Genomic DNA, 21,451 nt, shown 5'->3' with positions numbered 1-21,451 from the left:
ACTCAAACGTTAGCATATTTCATAGCTGCTTTGACAGGGCAAGATAATTACAGTAATGCTATTGGAATCGGAACTCACACTGTGAACTGCACAGATCGGTGTCACTCTGATGAAAGTTTACTAAATTAATTGGGTCCAGGGCAGGGCAATGGTCACATTCAGGTGAAGATTACTGCCAATTCAAAACCAGAGTGAGTGGCTTTTATTTACTACTGATTTGCTGAGAACAAAGTGATGGGTGGATTCTTTTTAAAGTCTCAAAGTTTCTTGTCTGTTCCTAGATTTAAAAAGACTATGGAAGAAGCAGACCAGAAGGAAATATTACTAAGCGGTTATTACGATTCTAAGTGAATCCCCTCACAAAATGCGTAACAAATAGCCATTGGAAATGTGCACTTTTTCTTAGCAATTTTACAACTTGTACTACATGAAAATCATACGGCTTGTACTCTTAAACATGGCACTAATCTCCTTTATTTCTAAAATGGCTCTATACTAGGAACTAAAAAGCAGGAGCTGACTGAGAACTTCAAAATAGAGCAGAGCAGTCGGCTATTACACCGAGGTTTGGATGATGCTACAATATATTTACTAATAACAGAGAGAATGATTTGAATACACTTCCCCACATGTAGCCAGAAATGCAAACACACTCATGAATCACAACAGAATTTTTGTGTTTTCAGAATTCTTTTTAAATGGAACAACACTTCTAGAAAGCCAACTCTCTGCATCCACGAAATACATGATTTAGCTGCATACTGTACCTTTAAAACAAAACAGCAACATCATCATACATTTGCTCCTCCAAATTTAGATTGTGCCCAGTTAGCACATTTTGATTCATTTAATACTTGGGTGAATACAAGGTATTTATAGATGTGTCATTTGAGATCCAGCAGAAATAGTCAATTAAGGTTATTATGCAACATTAGCACGTGTTGGCTTAAGTGTAATGATTTCCCTATGTACAGTGTATAGTGTTGGCAATAAGACATTAAGTAACTTAGTGACAACACTGAACATACTCCATGGGGATTCTCCATGGCTGGCATCACAAAAGCATGTTTGTTTTACAGTGTGAGAAAATGAAAAACTAACAGGAGCTTTTAACTGTAACTTTGAAATTGACTGAGAGGATTTTTTTTTCCCTTCAGTTACATCACATTTACCATAGCATGGCCAGTTCCTTTAACACGTCTCACTTGCTCATTTATTTGTCTCCTTCTCTGCACGTTTAGGCTAATTTTTAAATGTAAATTCAACAGAACTCTGGGATTTTCACGATATTCACTTAAGATCTCAATACTGGTTTCAGCTCTGAAAATAATACATTTATAATGTTGTTGTTATATACTTTTATTAAAATGTTCTAACATTAATTTACAATCACAAAGACAAGAGATGAAAACAACAGGAACGGAAACCCCTATTTGCCAAGACCACTGATTCAAAGGTGTTCTCTAGCTTTATGAAGGAAAAATGTATTAGACACACACAGGTTGAGAAGTCTAAGATAAAAGTCTTTCGAACAGATGGAGAAACTTAGCAGATCTCCTGTTATCTGTGGAAAGTGAAACATGGAAGGAATAAAAGAAGAGATAATGAGCTAGACTTTGCATCCTACTAATTTTGGGGTCATCTGGAGGAGGAAAGCAAATTGGCCTGATCCTCACCTCCCTGCTGCTTTCTCCAAGCTACATGGGATTGTACCAACACAAATCAGTGGGTGAGTACTAAAGAAATGCAAATTAAGAAGGGACCAACTTCACTGTGTGTTCTTCAATTCCCGTTGCAAGAATTTTGGTTGCAGGGGAGGGGCCACATGGGCTTACCTGATAAAAGCATCTGTGCATTTTGTATCAAAACCATTAAAAGTTAAAAAAAAAATGAAGCCGGATGGACCTTCCAGCATCAACCTAGGCAATAGAAATAACACTGGCAAATACCTTGCAAAATTCTCTGTACCAAAATCGAAAGAGCTGCTGCACAGACAAATCAAGCATCAACCTGACATACCAAATCATAACCTATGATGTCCCAGGCATCACCATCTATAGATCTGGGTAAATCCTGCCCCACCAGCAAGACAGACCCATCAGAGATGACAGCACAGTTGTATACTATTGGGAGGGAAAATCTCTGTGAATCCTCAAAATTGACTCCAGACCCCACAAGGCCTCATGCTGTTCCCCTACCCCAGCCCCACCAACACCCCACGGCTTATGAATCAGTACATCTCCATGTTTAATACCTATTGGAAGAAGCACTGAGGATGGTAACAGCACAGAATTGTACTCTGAGTGGTCAATTTCATTGTCCATCACCAAGCCATGAATAGTTCAGTAGTACCAAGCTAGCCAGGTCCTGAAGGATAAAGTTTCAAGAATAAACCTACAGCAAGTGATGAGGGAACAGATAAGTCCCCACCTTCACCCATCTACCTGCTGCAGATGTATTTGTCCATGACAACGTTGGCAGGAGTGACCACCACATTGATGATATCCTTCAATAATGTTATGAAGCACTACCACTGTACTGAATGGGTTGAAGTTCAAACACATCTGGCAACTCAAGACTGGGCATTCTTGATTCTCATTCGGCATCATCAGCAGCAGAACTGTATTCAACCATAATCTGAAATCTCACATTCTGGCATATTCCTCACTGTACCATTACCACCAAGCCAACTGATCAACGCTGGTTCAGTGCAAGCTGAGGATAGGCATGTCAGGAGCAATACCAGGCATATAAAAAATAAGGTACTAACCTAGTGAAGCTACAACACAGGGCTATTGCATGCCAAACTGCAGAAACACCATGTGACAGGCAGATAAGTAACCAACCAACCATTACTTTGATGTGATCAGACCAATGGATCTTTGACTCCTCCAGGGGTCCCCAGCATCACTTCAGCCAATTAAATTCACTCCACATGATAGATCATGAAACGATTGAAGACACTAAATACTGCAAAGGCTATGGGTCATGACAATATTCAGGCAATGGTACCGAAGACTTGTGCCCTAGCTAAGCTATTCCATTACAGCTACAACACTAGTATCTTCCAGACAATGTGGAAAACTGCCCAGGTATGTTCTCTCCAGAAAAAATATCACCTAACAATCGACTCGCTGCCATCATTGGGGTGATGGAAGGGGTTACTGACAGTGCTATCAAGTGGCACTGACACAACAAAAACAACTTCACTGCTGATTGGCCCTGATGAAACTCGAACCACTCAGTTCCTGACTTCATTACAGTCTTGGACTAAAAATGGTCAAAACAGCTGAGTTCCAGAGGTGAGATGAGAGTGACTGCCCTTGACATCAAAACAGCATTTGACTGGCATCAAGGAGCCAGAACTGAAGGCAGGGAGAATCTGGGGAAAACTTTCTGCTGGTTGTAGTCAGGCCAGATATATAGGAAAATGGTGGTGGTTGTTGGAGGTCGATCATCTAGCTCTAGGATATCTAATAGTACTCCATGCTTGGATTTCTCTATGATTAAACATCTTCAGCTACCTTTCCTCCACCACAAGGTCAGAAGTGGGGATGTTTGTTGAGGATTGCACAATGTTCAGCATCATTTATCACTCCTCAGATACTGAAACAGCTCATGTCCACATATAGCAAGGCTGGGTCAACACACACACTTTGAGTTGGCAAGCGACGATTAACAAATGGACTACACAAGTGCTGGGCAATGATCATCCTCACCAAGAGAAAATTCAACCATCCCCCCTTGACAATTCAACTGCATTATCACCTGTAAATCCCGATTAACATCCTGGGGGTTACCACTGACCAGAAACTTACCTGGACCATTCATATAAATACTGTGGATACAACAGCAGATCAGAGACAAGGAATCCTGAAGGGAGTTACTTACTTCCTGATTCCCCAAAGTCTATCCTGCATCTACAGGGTGCAAGTCAGGAGTGGTAAGATACTCCCGACTTGCCTGAATGAGTGCAGCTCGAGAAACACTCAAGAAGACCAATATCAGGACAAAGAAACCGACTTGACCGACACCCCTTCCACCACCTTCAACATTCACCATCTCCACCAACAATGCACAATCGCAATAGTGTGTACCCTGTACCAAATGTACTGCAGCAACTTGTCAAGCTCACTTCGATAGTATCTTGCAAGTGCACAACCATCTAGAACAATAAGGACAGCAGGTAGGCAGAAAACCACGACCAAAAGTTACCTGCCAAGCCACACGACACCCTGACTCAGGACTACATCAGTCACTAGGTCCAAACCCTGGAACTCTCTCCTCAACATCACTGGGGTCCAACGCTCCCTCTAAGCTGAGTAAGCGTGCGCAGCTGCTCCAGTGTTCCTCGCACTGACTCCAATTTCTGGAAGTTGCTGCCAAGCATGGGTCTCAGAGACTCGTGCAGCTTGAAGGAAAGTTTTAGAGGGAATGCTGCCAGGGACGCACCATTGCAGACAGGTTCCAGTGGTTCATGACGGCAGCTCACCACCATCTTCTCAAGGGCAATTAGGGGTGGACAACAAATTCTGGCATAGCTAGTGACACCTACATCCTGTGAAAGAACTCTTTTTCAAGAACATAGCTCTGAACATTTTTCAGTAGATCAGAGGAAGATTCTGTTTAATCTTTTGGTAAAATTTGTCTGATAGCACACTCTCCTCTTCATTTTATTGTAGCAGCTGTACATTGCTGCTCCCAGACTGATATAATTTCCGCAGCAGAGGCTAGGAGCTGCAAAACTGGCTGGAATCGTGGGAGATGGAGGGAATATTTCAAGGCACACTTTGATTGGTCTTAGAAGTAGGCCCCTCCTCACTTTTACCAATGTAAGCACCAAATTGAAAGTGCCAATTGATAACTGAGATAAATTGAGGTAACCATGACCTTCACGGCATTTCTGAAGGTTGACTGTCCAATTTGCCAGAGACGGAGTTTGACAATACATTAAAAAAAAATCAACAAAAAATTTCCACAGGCGCCTCATAAAGAAAACAAGATCAGCTGTGGAAGACTGAGGCCCAGAACTATCTGGAATCCTCAGTAGATAGCAGAAGAGCAAATTTGCTGACAAAATCATTTGGTGCTCTATCATCGTCATTTACTGACAGTTCAAGCAGAACGTTCAATCTGGTCCAACTCAAAACTGAACAAATCCCTTGAATGCAAACAAATGAAAATTTCTTTGCTGCTCAAGAATTAATGAGCCAGCATATCTTCAAGTTTCTTAAACCCTGTCAAACACTTTGGGGATAGAGTTAGTCTTTCAGTGTGCAGAATGGACTCATGGTGAATCAGCAACTGGCATTTCATCACATTAGAATTTATTTTCCATCAACTTGAAAAATATTGCCAAGGTTATTAATTTGAAACCACGTGAAAATGACAGACAAGGAAGCAACGATGCCACCTGAAAACTGGAGGAACAGCACCTCATATTCCACCTTGGAACCCTACAACCCAATGGTCTCAATTTGGACTTTATGAGCTTCAAAATATCCCCACCCCCGACCTCTTCCTAAGACCAGCACGCCTCCCCTTGTCCCCGCCTCCTTGACCTGTCAGTCTTCCCTCCCACCTACCCGCCCCTCCCTCCTCACTGACCAACCCCCATCCCAACTCCCTACCTACACTCACCTTTACTAGCTTCATCCCCGCATCCTTGACCTGTCTGTCTTCTCTCCACCTATCTGCTCCACTATCTACCTTCTATCACCGCCTCCCCCTCTCTCTATTTATTTCAGAGCCCCCTTCCCCTCCCCCATTTCTGAAGACGGGTCCAGACCCGAAACGTCAGCTTTCCTGCTCCTCCGATGCTGCCTGGCCTGCTGTGTTCATCCAGCTCCACACCTTGTTATCTCAGACTCCAGCATCGGCAGTTCCTACTATCTCTGAGACAAGAAAGCAAGATTATAAATAGTTTGAATGACTTTTCTGTGAACTTTGGTATAAAAAAGATCAGGTACAACCCATTTTCTCCTAATTTTCTCTTCCCTTTTTCTAAAAGCATCAATTCCTGCCTAGTTTCACTGTCATCCACACTATTTAGTCATCACAATGAAGGAGATTCATTGTTGTTCCCTGAATGCTCCTCTAGCTAAGATCATCTAACTCAGAACACATCAAGAGTCCACTAAGGGATCTTCTAGCTCATATGGCTCAGTACTACTCCAATTACAGCTTTAATGTGTGATCTGGGGAAACCAGTAAATCAAATATACAAAGTTACAAAGTAATAGAACACAAAATAACACACCTTGGCAGGTTGATCAAGATCAAGGACCTCAAACAGCCTTAAGAAGGAAATGAAAGTGGCATTGTGGCCCTCTGTGCATCCTAGCAGAGAGGGAAATGTATGGCAGGGAGCTGTTATAGGAAAACATTTTATTTTGCTTTGCATGTCAGTGTAGAGGGAAAGATTAGACAAAAGTATGCAAAATAAATAAGGGGTTTATAAAATCATGAGGGGTTTAGATAGGGTTAATGATAGATGTCTTTTTTCTAGGATGGGGATTTCAAGACTAGGGGCCACATTTTTAAGGTGAGAGGAGAGAAAGTTAAAAAAACAAGACAGACTTTTTTTTTTACACAGAGGGTAGTTTGCATGTGGAATGAACTTCCTGAAGAAGTGGTGAATGCAGGCACATTTACAATGTCCAAAAGACACTTATTAAAGTACATGAGTAGGAAAAGTTTGGAGGGATAATGGCAGGCAGGTGGGACTAGTTTAGTTTCGGATTATGTTCGGCATGGACAGGTTAGACTGTAAGGTCTATTTCCATGCTGCATGACTGTAGGACTCTAAAAGAAAATTGATGAAAAAAAAAGATATATTTTACCAAAGTTTAGCAGCCAAATCAGCATTCTTCTCTTATACAGTGTAAATATTGTTTGTTCCCCTTAAAAATTTCCATCCCTGTGAATAATCCTGAAGTATGCAAGGTGAAAAACTTTGACAAAATGTGTCTTTTTTCAGCAATACTCATGTGCTATACCACCAAAAAGCTATAATATGAAAATAAAATGTCCAGCAGTAATACAGGCAACAAGTCGAAATACAAACTTCACCTTATTTTGCTTTCAATCTTAGTCCTTGCACATTTCAGTTTGAGATACCCTAGACTGTAACACACACCTATGACCCTTCGTCGAACTCCATAGATGTACTTACTATGAAGGATTGCAACTGTTTCAAACAGTAGCTGATAGGTAAGGTAATTCTGTAAGTCACATCAGAGACAAGCCAATTCATTCCCCTCTTATTGTTTGCCGGCATAGTATGCATTTCAGGCTGTATAGAAAAAGAATACATAACACTGCTATTCATGTTCATCTCGCTTAACACACAGGAGTATATGGAATTGGTCTCCTGAGATTAAAGATGGAATTTAACTAAACGATTTTTCCAGATTATGAGGGCTTCAAATTCCAAAATTTTAATGTAAAATGTCACAATCTCTTCAGGAAGTTTTTGGAAGTTTATTTATTCCTATTTCTACAAAAAAATGCATGGAAGGTAAAAGACAAAATTATCTAAACACCAGCTTAAATCTGGTTTCACATATATTTCATCAATGATAAGTAATGAAACAAAACTTTTCTGAGCAGTTAAAATGAAATGGACCAGGGCAAGTAAACATATATACACTTTCTTAGATATTGCATGGGACAAGAATTTGACTATAAAATTATTCAGACATTAACCAATCACAACCACTATACGAATGGATCTAGACTTTAAAACGATAATTGTACAAAGAACTGGAGTCTTAAAATGTCTTTCAATACTCGAGAAGGGCATAATTAGAAAACAGGAATTGAATTTGTGTTAATGCAAAAAGTTTCTTCAGAAATTGACATTAACTGATTCAACATGAAATCTACCAATGTACTGGTCAATATTTTGGTTGCTGCTAACACCACCTAAAGTGAATAATTGGTCATTTAACTGTTACTTGTGAGATCTTGCTTTGTGCAAATTGGCTCCAATGTATGTTTACACAACGACAATGGCAGCATTTCAAAACTTCTGACTGAAACCTTGTTGTAGCGGAAGGCTTTCCAGATCTTAAAGCAACATTGTTACTATGATTGATCAAGCCACATTTTGGCAAGCCCCAGAAGACGTCCAAGATATAGGTGGGTGGAAATCAGAATCAGTGGTGTAACTGAAAGTCCGGTTAAGGACAACGGAGATTATCTTTTTCGGGGGTAATCAATACCTACCATGTATACAATAGAAATACCACCTGTAATGCACAGACAGGATTTTGTCCTGGTCTTTTAAGACATTGCTGGCAGCTTGTCACTGAAGACCTGAGCTGAACACTATAGAATGGTTAAGTTGGTTGCATTTTGATGTTGTAATGTAAGAGGTGGGATTTATATAAATGTATTTTAATATTATTTATTACAAGTTTGGGTTCTTGAAATCTGGGTTTAAGAGAGCTGTAGGTTTTTCTCTGGGTCTGAAGTTAATAACTAACTTGTAAGTATTTCAATAGCCATGGTGATTTCTTTTAAAACATTTTTTGAGGCTTTGCTTTAGAATTAATGAATTTGTATGTATACTGGTTGAGTTTTACCATCAAATAAGATAAACAATCTATAGTTTAGAAGGTCAAGAAAATTCAGAAACACTCATAGCTTATACAGAGAGAGAGTTGAGTTTGCAGAAGTCCTATGGAATATTTGGAATAGGATTGCTGCATATAGCAATATTCTTTCCTTCTCAGGAACAAAGTGAACTAGGTTACACCAAAGTGAAGAGTTAGTGTAGCCCCAGATCAGACATGTTGGGATAAAACCCTGAAGAGGTTATCAAAAGCTGAGTGCATTTAACCAGGTGTTTAATAGCTCCAGTCTAATAGTTGAAGTCTGGTAGGAGTATTGTACCAGTGGTGGTTTGGGCACTGTACCAGGGATGTGTTTTGTATACTATACAAAACATTTTTTTTTGTTTCTTTTTAATTTATAAAGGAGTGTTTTAGGATTAATTGGAGTATACTTGTACTGTATGGTGAAATATCTTGGGATTTGTATTGTAAGTAAATGATTTGTTTATTTTGTCTTCATTTCTTTCAGAATAAACATCTGCTTTATTATTAAAGCAAAACCTGCAGCATTGCACAATTATGTTTGAGTCTTTTTCAATTTGTTTGTTAAAATCAAAACAAAACAAAATCTATTGTACAGGTTCCTGTCTGGGATCTGACTTGTCCGGTAATAACATCAGTTGAAATCACAACAATAATGATGGTAAAGCCATTAAAGCGGTTGAAGAGGCAACAAGGGGAGAGAGATTTCAGGAGATGATCAGAGTTGGATGAAGCAAGCCATGAGTTAATCTGTCTCCCAGCCGTCTACTCCATTCTTCTCCCTAATTTCTGCCTGAGGCTGATCTAGACTATTGACAACCTTGGAGCTACACATGACCCTGAGATAAGGTTCCAGCCACTTATCTGTTCCCTCACAAAAAGCAGCGACTTTCATCTCCCTAGCATTGCAGGTCTGTGCCCTGGGTGGAATCTCCCAGTCCCAAAGGTGGGAAGATCACTGAATCAGGTGAGACAATCTCATCACAGAACCTCATTGCCTTTCCTTCTCCACCTGAGTTACATTCTGGGTGGGAAGCCCCAAGCTTGATCTTCCTGCCCTGCGTTTAATGGAGGCCTGAAAGTGGTCAGCTATGACAACTTCATTACCTTTTTAAAAATTTAATCATGGGACATGGGTATTGTTGGCTAACCTAGCATTTACAGCCCATTCCTAATTGCTCAGAGCGCAATTAAAGGGTTAACCATAAAACCATGGGTCTGGAGTCACATATAGACCAGACCAGGTAAAGATGGCAGATTTCTTTCCCTAAAGGATATTTGTAAACCAGATGGGATTATTTCTTTCCCTGACATTTGACAGTGGTTACATGGTCACCATCAGGCTATTAAAATTTTGCCATCAGTCCTGGTGGGATTCAAACCCATGTCCTCAAAACACTGGGCTAGGCCTTTGTATTACCAGTCCAGTGACATTACCAATAGGCCATCACTTCCCACCTCAGCTACAAAAGCAACTAATGATGATAGGCTGCCTGTTGTTGATGGAGGATGGAAGACTTACGCATGTTCAAGGGACTGGACATAGGGCTGCTAAAAGCCATGCTCCTGTCTTTGCCTCTATCCCTGGCTCCCTTTCCCCATCACACCCAACCCCAGAAACTGCCCCTCACGAGAAGCCCTTATCTGAGATCTTGACCCTCGGGATATTGATTGCTCTAACAGCCACAGCCTTTGCAGTGACACTGGCATGTGAGAGAGCTGGTGGTCACTGATTGGCCAGCAGCTCTTGCTGGGTAGGACTTCTGCCTCCAGGGAATGATTTCAGACATAGCCCTGGCACTGCCCTCCAAACTGCCTGAGTGGAGAAAGATTCAGCGGACCTTGTTCTGAACACAGTCAGGTGGACTGCCTCGCCACTTTTTCAGCAAGAGAGATACCTGAGGACACCAGAAAATCCCTGGCTCTGTCTCAGTTTCACTGCCACTGAAGTTACTTCTAAATTTGACTGATCAAATACTCTTTGGTCAACCACCATAAACTTGAGCTCATCCAAAACTCTGCTACCTGCACCGTAACTCCCAACACTCATGTGCTCCCTGATCCACTTTGGGACCTGATTTCACAATGCCTCAATTTTAAATTTCTCCCCTTATCTTCAAATCCCTCATTATTGCTGTAATCTCACTTAGCCTTACAACCCTCTGAGATTTCTGCCTTTCTCCGATCTGAGGGTCTTGCACATTCCTAGTTCTTATTGATCACAATTGGCAGCATGCTTTTATTGTTTACATCCCAAGGTTTGGAACTACCCTCCTAAATGTCTCCCCATCTCTTTCCTCCTTTAAAACTCTCTCGTCGGCCACACTTTTGGTCACCAGTCCTAATATCTCCACGTGTGGCTCAGTGTGAAATTGGGTTTGATAACGTGCCTATGAGGCACCTTTTCACTATTTTGAATACTTCAGAGCCCATGACATTCTAGTGGTATTATTGCTGGACTGTTAATCCAGAGATCCAGGTTCGAATCTTGCAAAAGCACCAGGTGGAATTTGAATTCAATAAAAATCTGGAATTCAGAGTCTAATGATGACCATGAAACTATTGTAAATTGTCAGAAAAATCCATCATGTTCACTAATACTCTTTAGGGAAGGAAACTGCTTTCTTACCTGATCTGGCCGATATGTGACCCACAGCCATGAGTGTTAACTGCCCTATGGGCAATTAGGGATGGACATTAAATGCTGGTCTAGCCAGTGACGATCTCATCCCGTGAATGAATAATAAAAACTTTATACAAATACAACGCGTTGTCGTCAGAGTCAGATTTGAAGCGAAGATGAATGGATTTAAATGATTGTTTCACAATATTAATATTTTGGGCACGAGCCATTGCAATGCACCAGCAGCCAAAAGTAGTGTTTGTCCTATGATCCAACACTGAACCATCTAGATTGTTACAACTGTTCCTTGATTTACTCACGGGCTCAATGAGTAAACCCACCATGTGGTGAGGTGCCAAACCTGACACAACGCAAGATTCTTGCATTCAAACCATGGTGTGTGAGAAGCTCATCCTGTCCATGGGTGAAACAACAAGCCTCGGAATCAAACCAAATACAGGTTGGGAAAATTTGTCTGGGTTTTGGCACTTGTCTGCTAACCAATGAGTCCTACTGGAAAGGGTATCTGTGCCTGATTGTGACATCCAGGTAAGATATAGCACATGAATCCTTGCTACCACAGCAACACAAAAATGCATTCATTGTCTGATATCAGAGTACCTGCGTATTTGCCTATGGGATCTGGGCAGTAATATTTCCATGATAACCTAATTCATTCATATCTTTCGAGATGCCACTGCAAAGTTTCAAGGAAATTGCTGAGGGAATGTTCACTCACCTCAAACGAGCCAACACAACCTGCAAAAACGTGAGAGCTGCATTCAGTTCGGATTCCCTACAGGCACGGTACAGCAAGCTGAACCCTTCATTCAATAGCTTCTCTTCGGAAAGGTGCAAATAGGAGCTGGTTTCGAACACCTCCTGAACTGCTTCAATGTATGTTGCAAGCAACGGCCAGAGAGTAACTTTTCGTGTGTGATCAGTGGTTTTCAGATAGAACTCTTTAGTTACAAGCTGAAAGTTCACTGACAGTTTTGTAGCAAGAAAGCTGACATCTACATTCTTCTCTTCATACATCAGAAGAAAAGCAAAATATCCCTTCCAAATCAATGCTTGCTGGGCAATAGAGAGCTTGCTAGGTTTTAAAAGATCCAGAAGATCTGATACCCGGCTGACGACATCCTCTATCCCGGCCACAGCTGCGAGAACGAGAAAAAGGCTGAAAAAGTTCTGCAGTCCCAACTCGGTAAGTTCCTGCATCTTCCGCTGATGAAACTTGGAATAAATCCTAGAAAATTAATGGGTTGCTTAGTGACATTCAGTAGAAACAGAAACTGGTAAAATATTCTAAGGAGCATAGCTGGAGAGATTTCAATGCAGTTGAAGAGATGGGATTATCAGAAAAAGGTGATGTAATTCAGGTTGTATCACACTGCTAACATCACATATTTACCATTCAAAAGGGAGGGAGGCAAAAACAAGCAACCATAGACCAATTAACTTAATATCTGTCATTGGGAAAATGTTATGGTCTATCACAAAAGGATGCAAGAGTAGATCACTTAGAAATGCATAATACAAGAAAGCAGAGTCAGCATGGCTTTATAAAGGGAAATCATGCCTGATAAATTTATTAGAATTGTTGAGGAAGCAACAAGCAGGATAGATAAAGGGGAAGTAGTGGATGTAATATATTTGGATTGTCAGAAGGTTTGATCAGGTAATATTTGATAAGTCTAATTGAAATAAGAGCTGATGGTGTTGGAGGTAGCTTATTAGCATGGCTAGAGGATTGGCTACCTAATTTGGGATAAGGAGGCATTTTTGGGATGGCAACTTGCAACTAGAGGAGTGCCACAGGGATCAGTGCCAGGACAGCAATTATTTATAATATAAATTAATGGCTGGAAAAACTGGTGACTGCACCATCACCAAGTTTGCAGGTGTCACAAATGTAGGTGGGAAGACAGATAGGAAGGTGACACAAAAAAGGTACAAAGGAATCCGGCAGGCAAAATTTTGAATATAATATGGAAAAATGTGAGGTTATGAACTTTGACAAGAAGCACAGAGAAGCTAAATGTTATTTAAATGGAGAAAGACTGCAGAAAGCCACTGCACAGAGGGACCTGGGGGCCCTTATGCATGAATCATAGAAAGCTAACAGTCAAGTTCAGCAAATAATAGGGAAGGCACATGGAATGCTGGCCTTAACTTCAAAGGAAAGAGGGTTGTTTCCCTTACAGGAGACTCCAGGATCAGAGGGTGGAAATCTCCGAGTAATGGGTCACTCATTTAAGACAGAGATGAGGAGGGTTTTCTTCTCTCAGAGGGTGGAGAGTCTGTGGAATTCTTTATTACAGATAGATGTTGAGGCTAGGTCGTTAAGAATATTCCAGACTGAGATAAACAGATTTTTAATCAGTGAGGGAATCAAGGGTTACAGTGAAAAGGCATCAATTTGGATGTGATCAGCCCTGATCTCATTGAATAATGGAGAAAATTGATGTTTTCCATTCCATCTTCAACGATCACTCCCTCTAGCACCAACACACACCATAGCAGTATATATACCATCTACAGGATACACTGCAGTAACCCATCAAGGCTCCTTGAAGCACCCATGATCTCTATCACCTATAAGAACAAGAGCATCAAACGCATGGGAACACCACCACCTGCAAGTTCGTCACCAAGTCACATATCAGCCTGACTTGCAACAATATTGCCATTGTTTCAATATTATGGGGTCAAGACCAAGATGTCCCTTCCAGTTGCAGGTGACTCTAAAAGACTGAAAGGGTTCAAGAAGGCAGCTCACCACCACCTTGTCCAGGGCAATCAGGGATAGGCAAAAATCAATGGCCAAGGTAGTAACACCCATGTCCCAGAAACAGATAGAGACAAAATTTTAATAAACACCTCTTTTAATACTTTTCTGCAAAACTGGTACAGATTAAGTGGGACAGCGTTTTTAAGAAGCTTATAGGTTAGCATGTGTGGGGGGAATAAACATTATATACAGCATAGTTTATTACCTTCCTTTCAGTTGTTTCCATGGGTGCATTCCACTTGTTTCCATTCCTTTCGTAATCTGCACAGCCAGAATTCTGAGGAAGAGCTGAAAACTATTCTGAGACTGGTACAAGTTAGGGCTTTGATCACCACAGCAACACGTCTTTGTCATTTCAAGCATAGATAAAGGAGATCGGCACACACTGGCCAGCCCTTTCAAACCAAGCCAAGGAATATTGAAGGAACTATTCTGTGATAAGGGACAGAGAATGCAATGCTGTCAACAATACTCAGGACATACAAATGAATAGAAAACTCACATCAATTATTTCACCTTATGATGCACAATAGGAAAATGTAAAATATCCTCATCTTTTCTTTCAAACTTATCCTGCATCATTGAGATGCAAAAAATGGAAACAGAAAACAACTTAGCAGACTTACCATTTTGAAAAACTGAGGCTCCCAGGATAATATCGATTACATGAGCTTCCAAATTCTACATGATATTCAGTCAGATCCTTTCAAAACTGAAACCTGCAAATTCTCACATATCTCATACACAGTTGTAGCAATAGCATTATTCCCACTAAAAATACAGTGAAACTTCTTATGTTGGTTTTGTCAATGGGAAAATCATTGAAAAATAGACCTTTATCCGTTGTATTAGTTATGCCTGTAGATGGTCATTTTTGTGGCTGACTTTGGTGGAAAAATTGTGACAATGGTAATTGGAAGAAGTCAACCTGACAGTGTGGTAATGTTGTAGCTCAGAAAAAGAAAGTTAAAACCAGAAGTCAATTCAATAAAGTGTCATAATTTTGAGTATATAAATAAATATATTGCTAAAAAATATTTTCTATTTTACATAGATATTCTTTCACCTCCTGTGTACTTTATTTCATTTGGATTAACGTCCACAGCTTCTCTTTCTATTTCTCTTTATTCTTATCTATCATCATGTCTATATGTTTGAATAGAACATAGGGATGGGGATGAGGCTGTCAGTCAACTAGATAACATCTTTGTCCAAATTCCTACGTCAGGGCACCAAGTTTTTTTGAAGGAACACAAAGATATTATCATTAGGAGTTCATGTTTCCTTGCCTAGACCAATGTCCCGATTTCAGTTGTTTACCATATTATGTCAGATCACAAGAAGAGCATTTTCTCGATCACTGGAAGGCAGCCACTGTGGTTCCTGAAACCTACACTTGAAAAAAGGGACAGTGCTCTACTTCCAAGTCGCTTCACCAATGCAACTCACGTGGAGAGAAATCCAAAGCTTGCAATGCAAAGTGGAAAAGTAGTTAACAAAATGGAAGGCAGCAGAAACAAATGTCAATATCACAGCGTAAAAATGCAATTTTTTAAAATTCTTTCAAGGGATATGGACATCACTGGCTAGACCAGCATTTATTGACCATCCCTAATTGATCAGACAGCAGTTAAGGCTCAACAACATCGTCGTAGGTCTGGAGTCATATTTGAGCCAGTTACTTTCCCAAAGGACATTAGTGAACCAGATGGGCTTTTCTGACAATCGGCAACAGTTTTATGGTCAACATTAGATTCTTGAGTTGATCGTTATTGAATTCAAATTCCCTCATCTGCCCTGGTGGGATTCGAACCCAGATTTCCAAAACACTACCTGGATTTCTAACAGTAGTGCAACTAAACTGATTCTAATCTGTATGTATCTGCGAGGAATTATTAATTCTTCACACATTTTTAAAGGGTAATCTTTTTTTCTCCTTTCAGGCCATAACTTCAGTTGGTTCTGGAAGAAAGATATCCACAAGGGTAGAGACCTTTTTCAGTTAACCTTGCTGCAACAAATCCAGGGGCAGGGTGATTAAAGGAGGGGAGCCAGTCCATCCCTTTTCACACAGGAGCTTGACAGATTGGGGTATCTCCATTGGAACCATAATAAAACTGGAGAACTTCACTGGGAATTTAGTCATAAAAGTTTCTTCCGTAATTTTGCTCTCCATAAAATTTATACAGAGTGAAGTATAATCCTGGTTTGCTGTCTGTTACTAAGAATTCCTTAAGGTGACTTCCTATATACCCTGCTTGATGGTATAATTATTACAAGACACCTGGAAACCCCCTTGTTTTGGTGCCATTTCAAGTTGTTGTAAGGAAAGATGAAATCTGCACGCAAGAGATCACTAAATTTTCTTGGGCTACGTTCTTATAGATCAGCAAGTATCATTGCTTTGCAACTGACAACAAAATGCCAACTAATATTACAAAAGAAGCATAAAACACAATAGAATAATTTCCACTAGATATAAATGCACAATAAAACATTGCACTGTTGGGACACTAAATAAATAGTAATTTTGTATTTATTACTTTTGCAATATAGTCTACTTTTGATTCAATTAGATGACTTTATAGAGCAACAAATCACATGCATCAGGTGTAGGCTGCATGAATGGAATTGCAAACATCTCCCAATTCACTTCTTTTTCAGTCTGTTTTAGAACTTCAGTGCTCTCCTGCCAATCAATATTATAATGCAAAATCGACATCAATCACACTTAGTCTGTGATTGACAGAGTCTAAATTCTGATTTACATTGTTTCATGCCATTCATGACTCTCAGTATCTAACTATATTAAAGTATTGAAAAGAAAATTGCACAAATCCAGGTCCCGCAATTTGAATTTGACTTATACTGGGCCCTCTTAATATATCTTACATTATGTGGCATTACATCCTGATAGTTATGGAGCAGGAACCCTGACCTTGTGGTGCCAATGGCAGTAATCACTGAAAGCCATGACAGGCCTGCAACGTTTGGCACTCTCACTGAAATTCAAAAGATGCAGTACTCCTCAATGGGGATTCTGGAGCAGCACGTGCCAATACGGGACGGGTTGTAAAGTGGCAGGGGCCTGTAATATCTCAATTTGGGCTGACTGCCCTGCAGTTACACACACCTTATTAACACTTTTCAAGGCTGAAGTCAACAGGCACAAAGCTTTTACAACATATACTTTTGCTCGTAAGCAACAGCATGGATCTGTTACAGTAATGCAATTAAAATATCATCTAAATCAATGCACAGAACATACAACTTTAACATGGCAAATGAATTCAATGATAAAATTATAATGCTGAAATTCCACAGGAATGCTTTTTAAGTATTCAAAAGATTACAATTTTCCTATGTCAACAGTATTGAATAGTTGCAAATATCTTATTTTTCCACTACGGAGATTTTAGATCTATTAACAGTTGTGCAAATTTTGTACTCACCAGGTGCTTACTGTAATATTCCCAGAGTATAGAAACAACATTCAGGTTAACATCCCAGAGATCACAGAGTGTTAGGCAACATTGAATGTGCATCCGTAAATTTTCTTCCAAAATGCCAGTCTAAAATATTCAAATCAAAAGTGATGAACAAACAATAACCACAGTCAATTCATTTTTAATAAATATTAGATTTTGTGCATCATTACAATGGTAGCAAATAAAATTTCACTAGTACTCCTCAGGATAGATTGCCGTTTTTTTAAAGGAGTTTATTTCTATTTAGGTTTCCTGAATGACATTCTATATGTATCCTTTGTCTGTTCAAAACACTGACAAATGAAAAAGAACAAGGTTTGTCTCCTTGTTACTGAGCTTTCAAAAATATAGACCCCAATTGGCAATGATACATATCACATCAAAGAGCATGCTTTGGAAAGTTTGTAGAAAAATTAGCATTGGCTAAATCATGGAAATATTTTCTTATGTATGTGCTGGATTTGAAAAACACAAAAAGGGCTGATAAGGTTGTGAAGCTGACATGGTATATGTCATTGAATGTAAACAAATGCAAAAATAATTACGTTGAGGGATAATAACAAGGTGTTAATACAAGTTAAATGGCATTTTACAGGGCACAAATCAGGAGAGGGATTTAAGGGTTCTGATGGATCGATCATTGAAACAGTCAGAAGTGTGCAATAGCAGTGAAGAAAACAGATAGGACAATGAGGCCACATGCAAAGAGCACTAATCCCAGGAAGTGATCTTGAGTTACATACGAACACACAAATTAGGATCAGAAGCAAGCTATTTGGCCCTTGTGCCTGCTCATCATTCAACATGATAACAGCTGATCTGTTTGTGTTTTGAATTCCACATTTTCATCTTTGACTTTGAATTGCACTCAGCAATTTTGAAATGGTGGCTCCTAGTTCTGGACTCACCCACAAGGGAATCCTAACGACGTATATTTTGTCATTATCATTCAGAAGCTTATATCATCCAATCAAGCCAACCTTCATTTTTCTCAACTCCAGTACAAACAATCCCAATTTGTCCAGCCTTTCCTCATAAATCAATCTACTCCTGCCAGCTGGACCACCTCTGAATCACCTCCAATGCATTATGTTCCTCCCTTAATTCAGGAGACTAAAACAAGAGGAGTGGGAGAGATAAGGAATCCTGTGACAGATAGTCAGCATCACTGAGAACAGCACGTAAGGTGCAAGAACCCTCCATGAGGCAAAAAGACCAATGGTGGACCTGAATGGGACTTGGGACATAAACAAGAGTAAGATTTTTCTGGTACATACTTAAGTGGAAGCAATGGTTTTAAAAAAAAGCAATAGTATATTCTATTTACTCGAGGTACATCTGGGGAGCTCAGCCCCATGATTTGCACATTCTGCACAATGTGGGGAAAGTCTCGACGTGGTCTGAATGACTACCAGTGTAGGTGGTGTCCGTGGCTGCAGCAACTCGAGCTCCAGGTTCTGTATCATCCTTAGTTTTATATTTGATTCCTCTTGTAATCAAGAATAGCACTTCATGAGCCTTATTAATTACTGACTATACCAGATTGCTGGTTTCCCTTTAATAACTGCATTCCATTCTGGTCAATGTATCAGGGCAAAAGCAAAAAGGAAAAACAAAGTCTTGCACTTGCAGAGCATTTTACAGACAATGAAGTAGTTTTGAAATTTAGCCACTGTTGCAATGTTGGAAAAGAGGCATCCCATTTTCCAACAGCAAGTTTTCATCAATAGCAAACTGATGGTGATCAGAGAATCTGTTTTTGTAAAGCTGATTGAGGGAGAAACATGGGTCAGTACACCAGGAATAAACTCCTTCTCTCTTCTTTGAAACAATGTAATGGAATATTTACATTCACCTGAGAGGGCTAAATGGGCCTTGATTTAACATTGCATCCAAAAAGACAGCATCTTCAACAACATGAACCTCCCTTGGTACTGCATCGGCGCGTCAGCATAGATTTTTGAGCTCAAGTCCCAGTGTGGGACTTGAAACACAATCTTTTGACTCAGAGGTAAATGTGCCACCAATTAGTCACAGCTGACATCTGGGAATTGATAGCTGGGATTGAGTACTTGAATTATGAGGAGAGTCTATGAATCTGGGATTGTTTACACAGGAGAACAGAAGCCTGAAGGTAATTATGTAAAAGTATTCAAGATGCTAAACAATATGAACAAGGTAAATGCCAGAAAACAGAAGCCATTGTTTTCATGTTTCATTACATACTCTGTTTCCCAGCTACTGACACATCCCACTCCCTGGAAATTGTCTGGGACACAACCAATCTGCTCATATGCTTGGCCCTGAGATCAGCTCCTGATTTTGCATGCGGTCCATCACTAATTCTACCTCCATAACATCATCTGATTGTGGTCCTGTCTCAGCTGATTTGCAACTGAAATCCTCAGTCCCGTTTATTTCACTTTTGTACTTGACTACTCCAATGCATTCCAGCTCCTATACCATATAATACCCTCTGCAAACTTGAGGTCATCCAAAACTCTGTTCCATGTCATAAGTTGCATCATCCTATTTATCTCTCAGACGAGTGAATCCTGGCCCTCACTGACTTTCAGTTAAGCCTGATCTTGAATTGATAATTTTTATCCTTGTTTCAAATCACTTCATGACTTTGCCCTTCCCTACCTCTGTAATATCCTCTAGCCCCACAACCCTCAAAGATATGAGCAAAATGGTGGCAGAGTAGAATGCTGCACCTGCAATTCCTCTGCTCTGCCTGTTCTTTCCGTTTCTTTTCTTTTTATTACCTCTCTTTTAGCAGTCCTGGTGCGGCGTGAGGTGGGAAGTGAGTCCCGGTGTGGTGCGAGGGGGGAAGCGAGTCCCAGGGCAGCGCGTGGGGGTGGGGGGGAACAGGGCCCGGTGCAATGTGAGGCAGGGACAGGTGCCAGTGAAGTGCAACTTACCTTGGTGCAGGTGAAAGCTGGAGGGGAGCGAGACAGTTGTTGGACTAGAGTCTGAAGCGGGTGGTAAGATCACGTGCTGAACTGCTGCTATTTGAAATTCTTTGCCAGACTATAGTATCAATCCTTTAACTATGTTATAACTATCTTATTTCAAACTTATTTTTTAGACACTCTAAGTATGCTGCTACTTTTCCTTTTATTCCTCTTTTGTATCCAACATTTGTACCTAGGTACTTGCACCTAAGGTGGCGCCATTAATGGCAGCCATTGTAAAAACCTTTCCCTGTACTGAAGTACACGTGACAATAAAGGATATTCTATTCTATATTTTAAACCTCTCATTCTGAACTCTTGCATATCCCTGATTTTAATGATCTATCACTGGACACCCTGTTGTGAGAGTAATCTAACTCTGGAATAACCTTCTTATTCCTCTCCGTCTCTCTATCTCAATGTCTTCCTTTATGGTACTCCCTAAAGCTGACATTTTTGTCTAAGACTTTGGTCACCTGACTTGATATCACTTTGGATGGCTCAGTGCCATACACTGCTTTATAATACTGATATCATTTATTACGCCGAAGCCACTGCAATGTCGATATTTGGTGCAGTGTTAATAGACACTTGCTACACATACCTGCTGTGCATAAAAAACGGTGTTAATTAATTAGAGTTGTTCTCATCCTCACATCCAAAGCCTTCAAAACAATATTTAAATGGGTATCACTGAATGAACATACTCAATAAACAGAATGCTTGCATTCTCCCCATAGTTTATTTAAAATTCCTTCCAGGAATGTGGATGTTGCTTACTACACCAGCATTTATTGATCATCCCTACTTGCCCTGGAGAAGGTGGTGATGAGCAGCCACCCGTGTCCAACATATTAAAATTACATTAAACATTTAATATGAAAAGCACACATTATTAAGCCGCTGAACTGAATACACTCAGAGTGACTGACTCAGCTTCAAAATGTTTTAAAGTCATAAATCTAGTGCGTCTATCAACCAGGCAAGAA

General features: G+C 40.2%; 1 protein-coding gene across 2 annotated transcripts in view; it reads right to left on the bottom strand.

Annotated features, from left to right (window-relative positions):
* The window catches only part of mms22l (MMS22-like, DNA repair protein), a 126,168-nt gene that overhangs the window by 67,901 nt on the left and 36,816 nt on the right, over positions 1 to 21,451 (bottom strand). The window contains exons 12-14 of one of the 2 annotated variants that reach the window (XM_048597523.1): positions 17,470 to 17,589; positions 14,223 to 14,449; positions 11,963 to 12,472 (exon numbers count right to left, since the gene is read on the bottom strand). In XM_048597523.1, coding sequence (XP_048453480.1) covers positions 11,963 to 12,472; positions 14,223 to 14,449; positions 17,470 to 17,589 — 857 coding nt within the window. The remainder of the gene's footprint in view (positions 1 to 11,962; positions 12,473 to 14,222; positions 14,450 to 17,469; positions 17,590 to 21,451) is intronic. The other variant, XM_048597524.1, reaches the window with a different exon arrangement.

Source organism: Rhincodon typus, chromosome 5, assembly GCF_021869965.1.
Source record: "Rhincodon typus isolate 14 chromosome 5, sRhiTyp1.1, whole genome shotgun sequence".
Taxonomy (NCBI): Eukaryota; Metazoa; Chordata; class Chondrichthyes; order Orectolobiformes; family Rhincodontidae; genus Rhincodon; species Rhincodon typus.
Note: the sequence above shows the minus strand (reverse complement) of the source record. Positions and strands in the feature narration are given on the sequence as shown.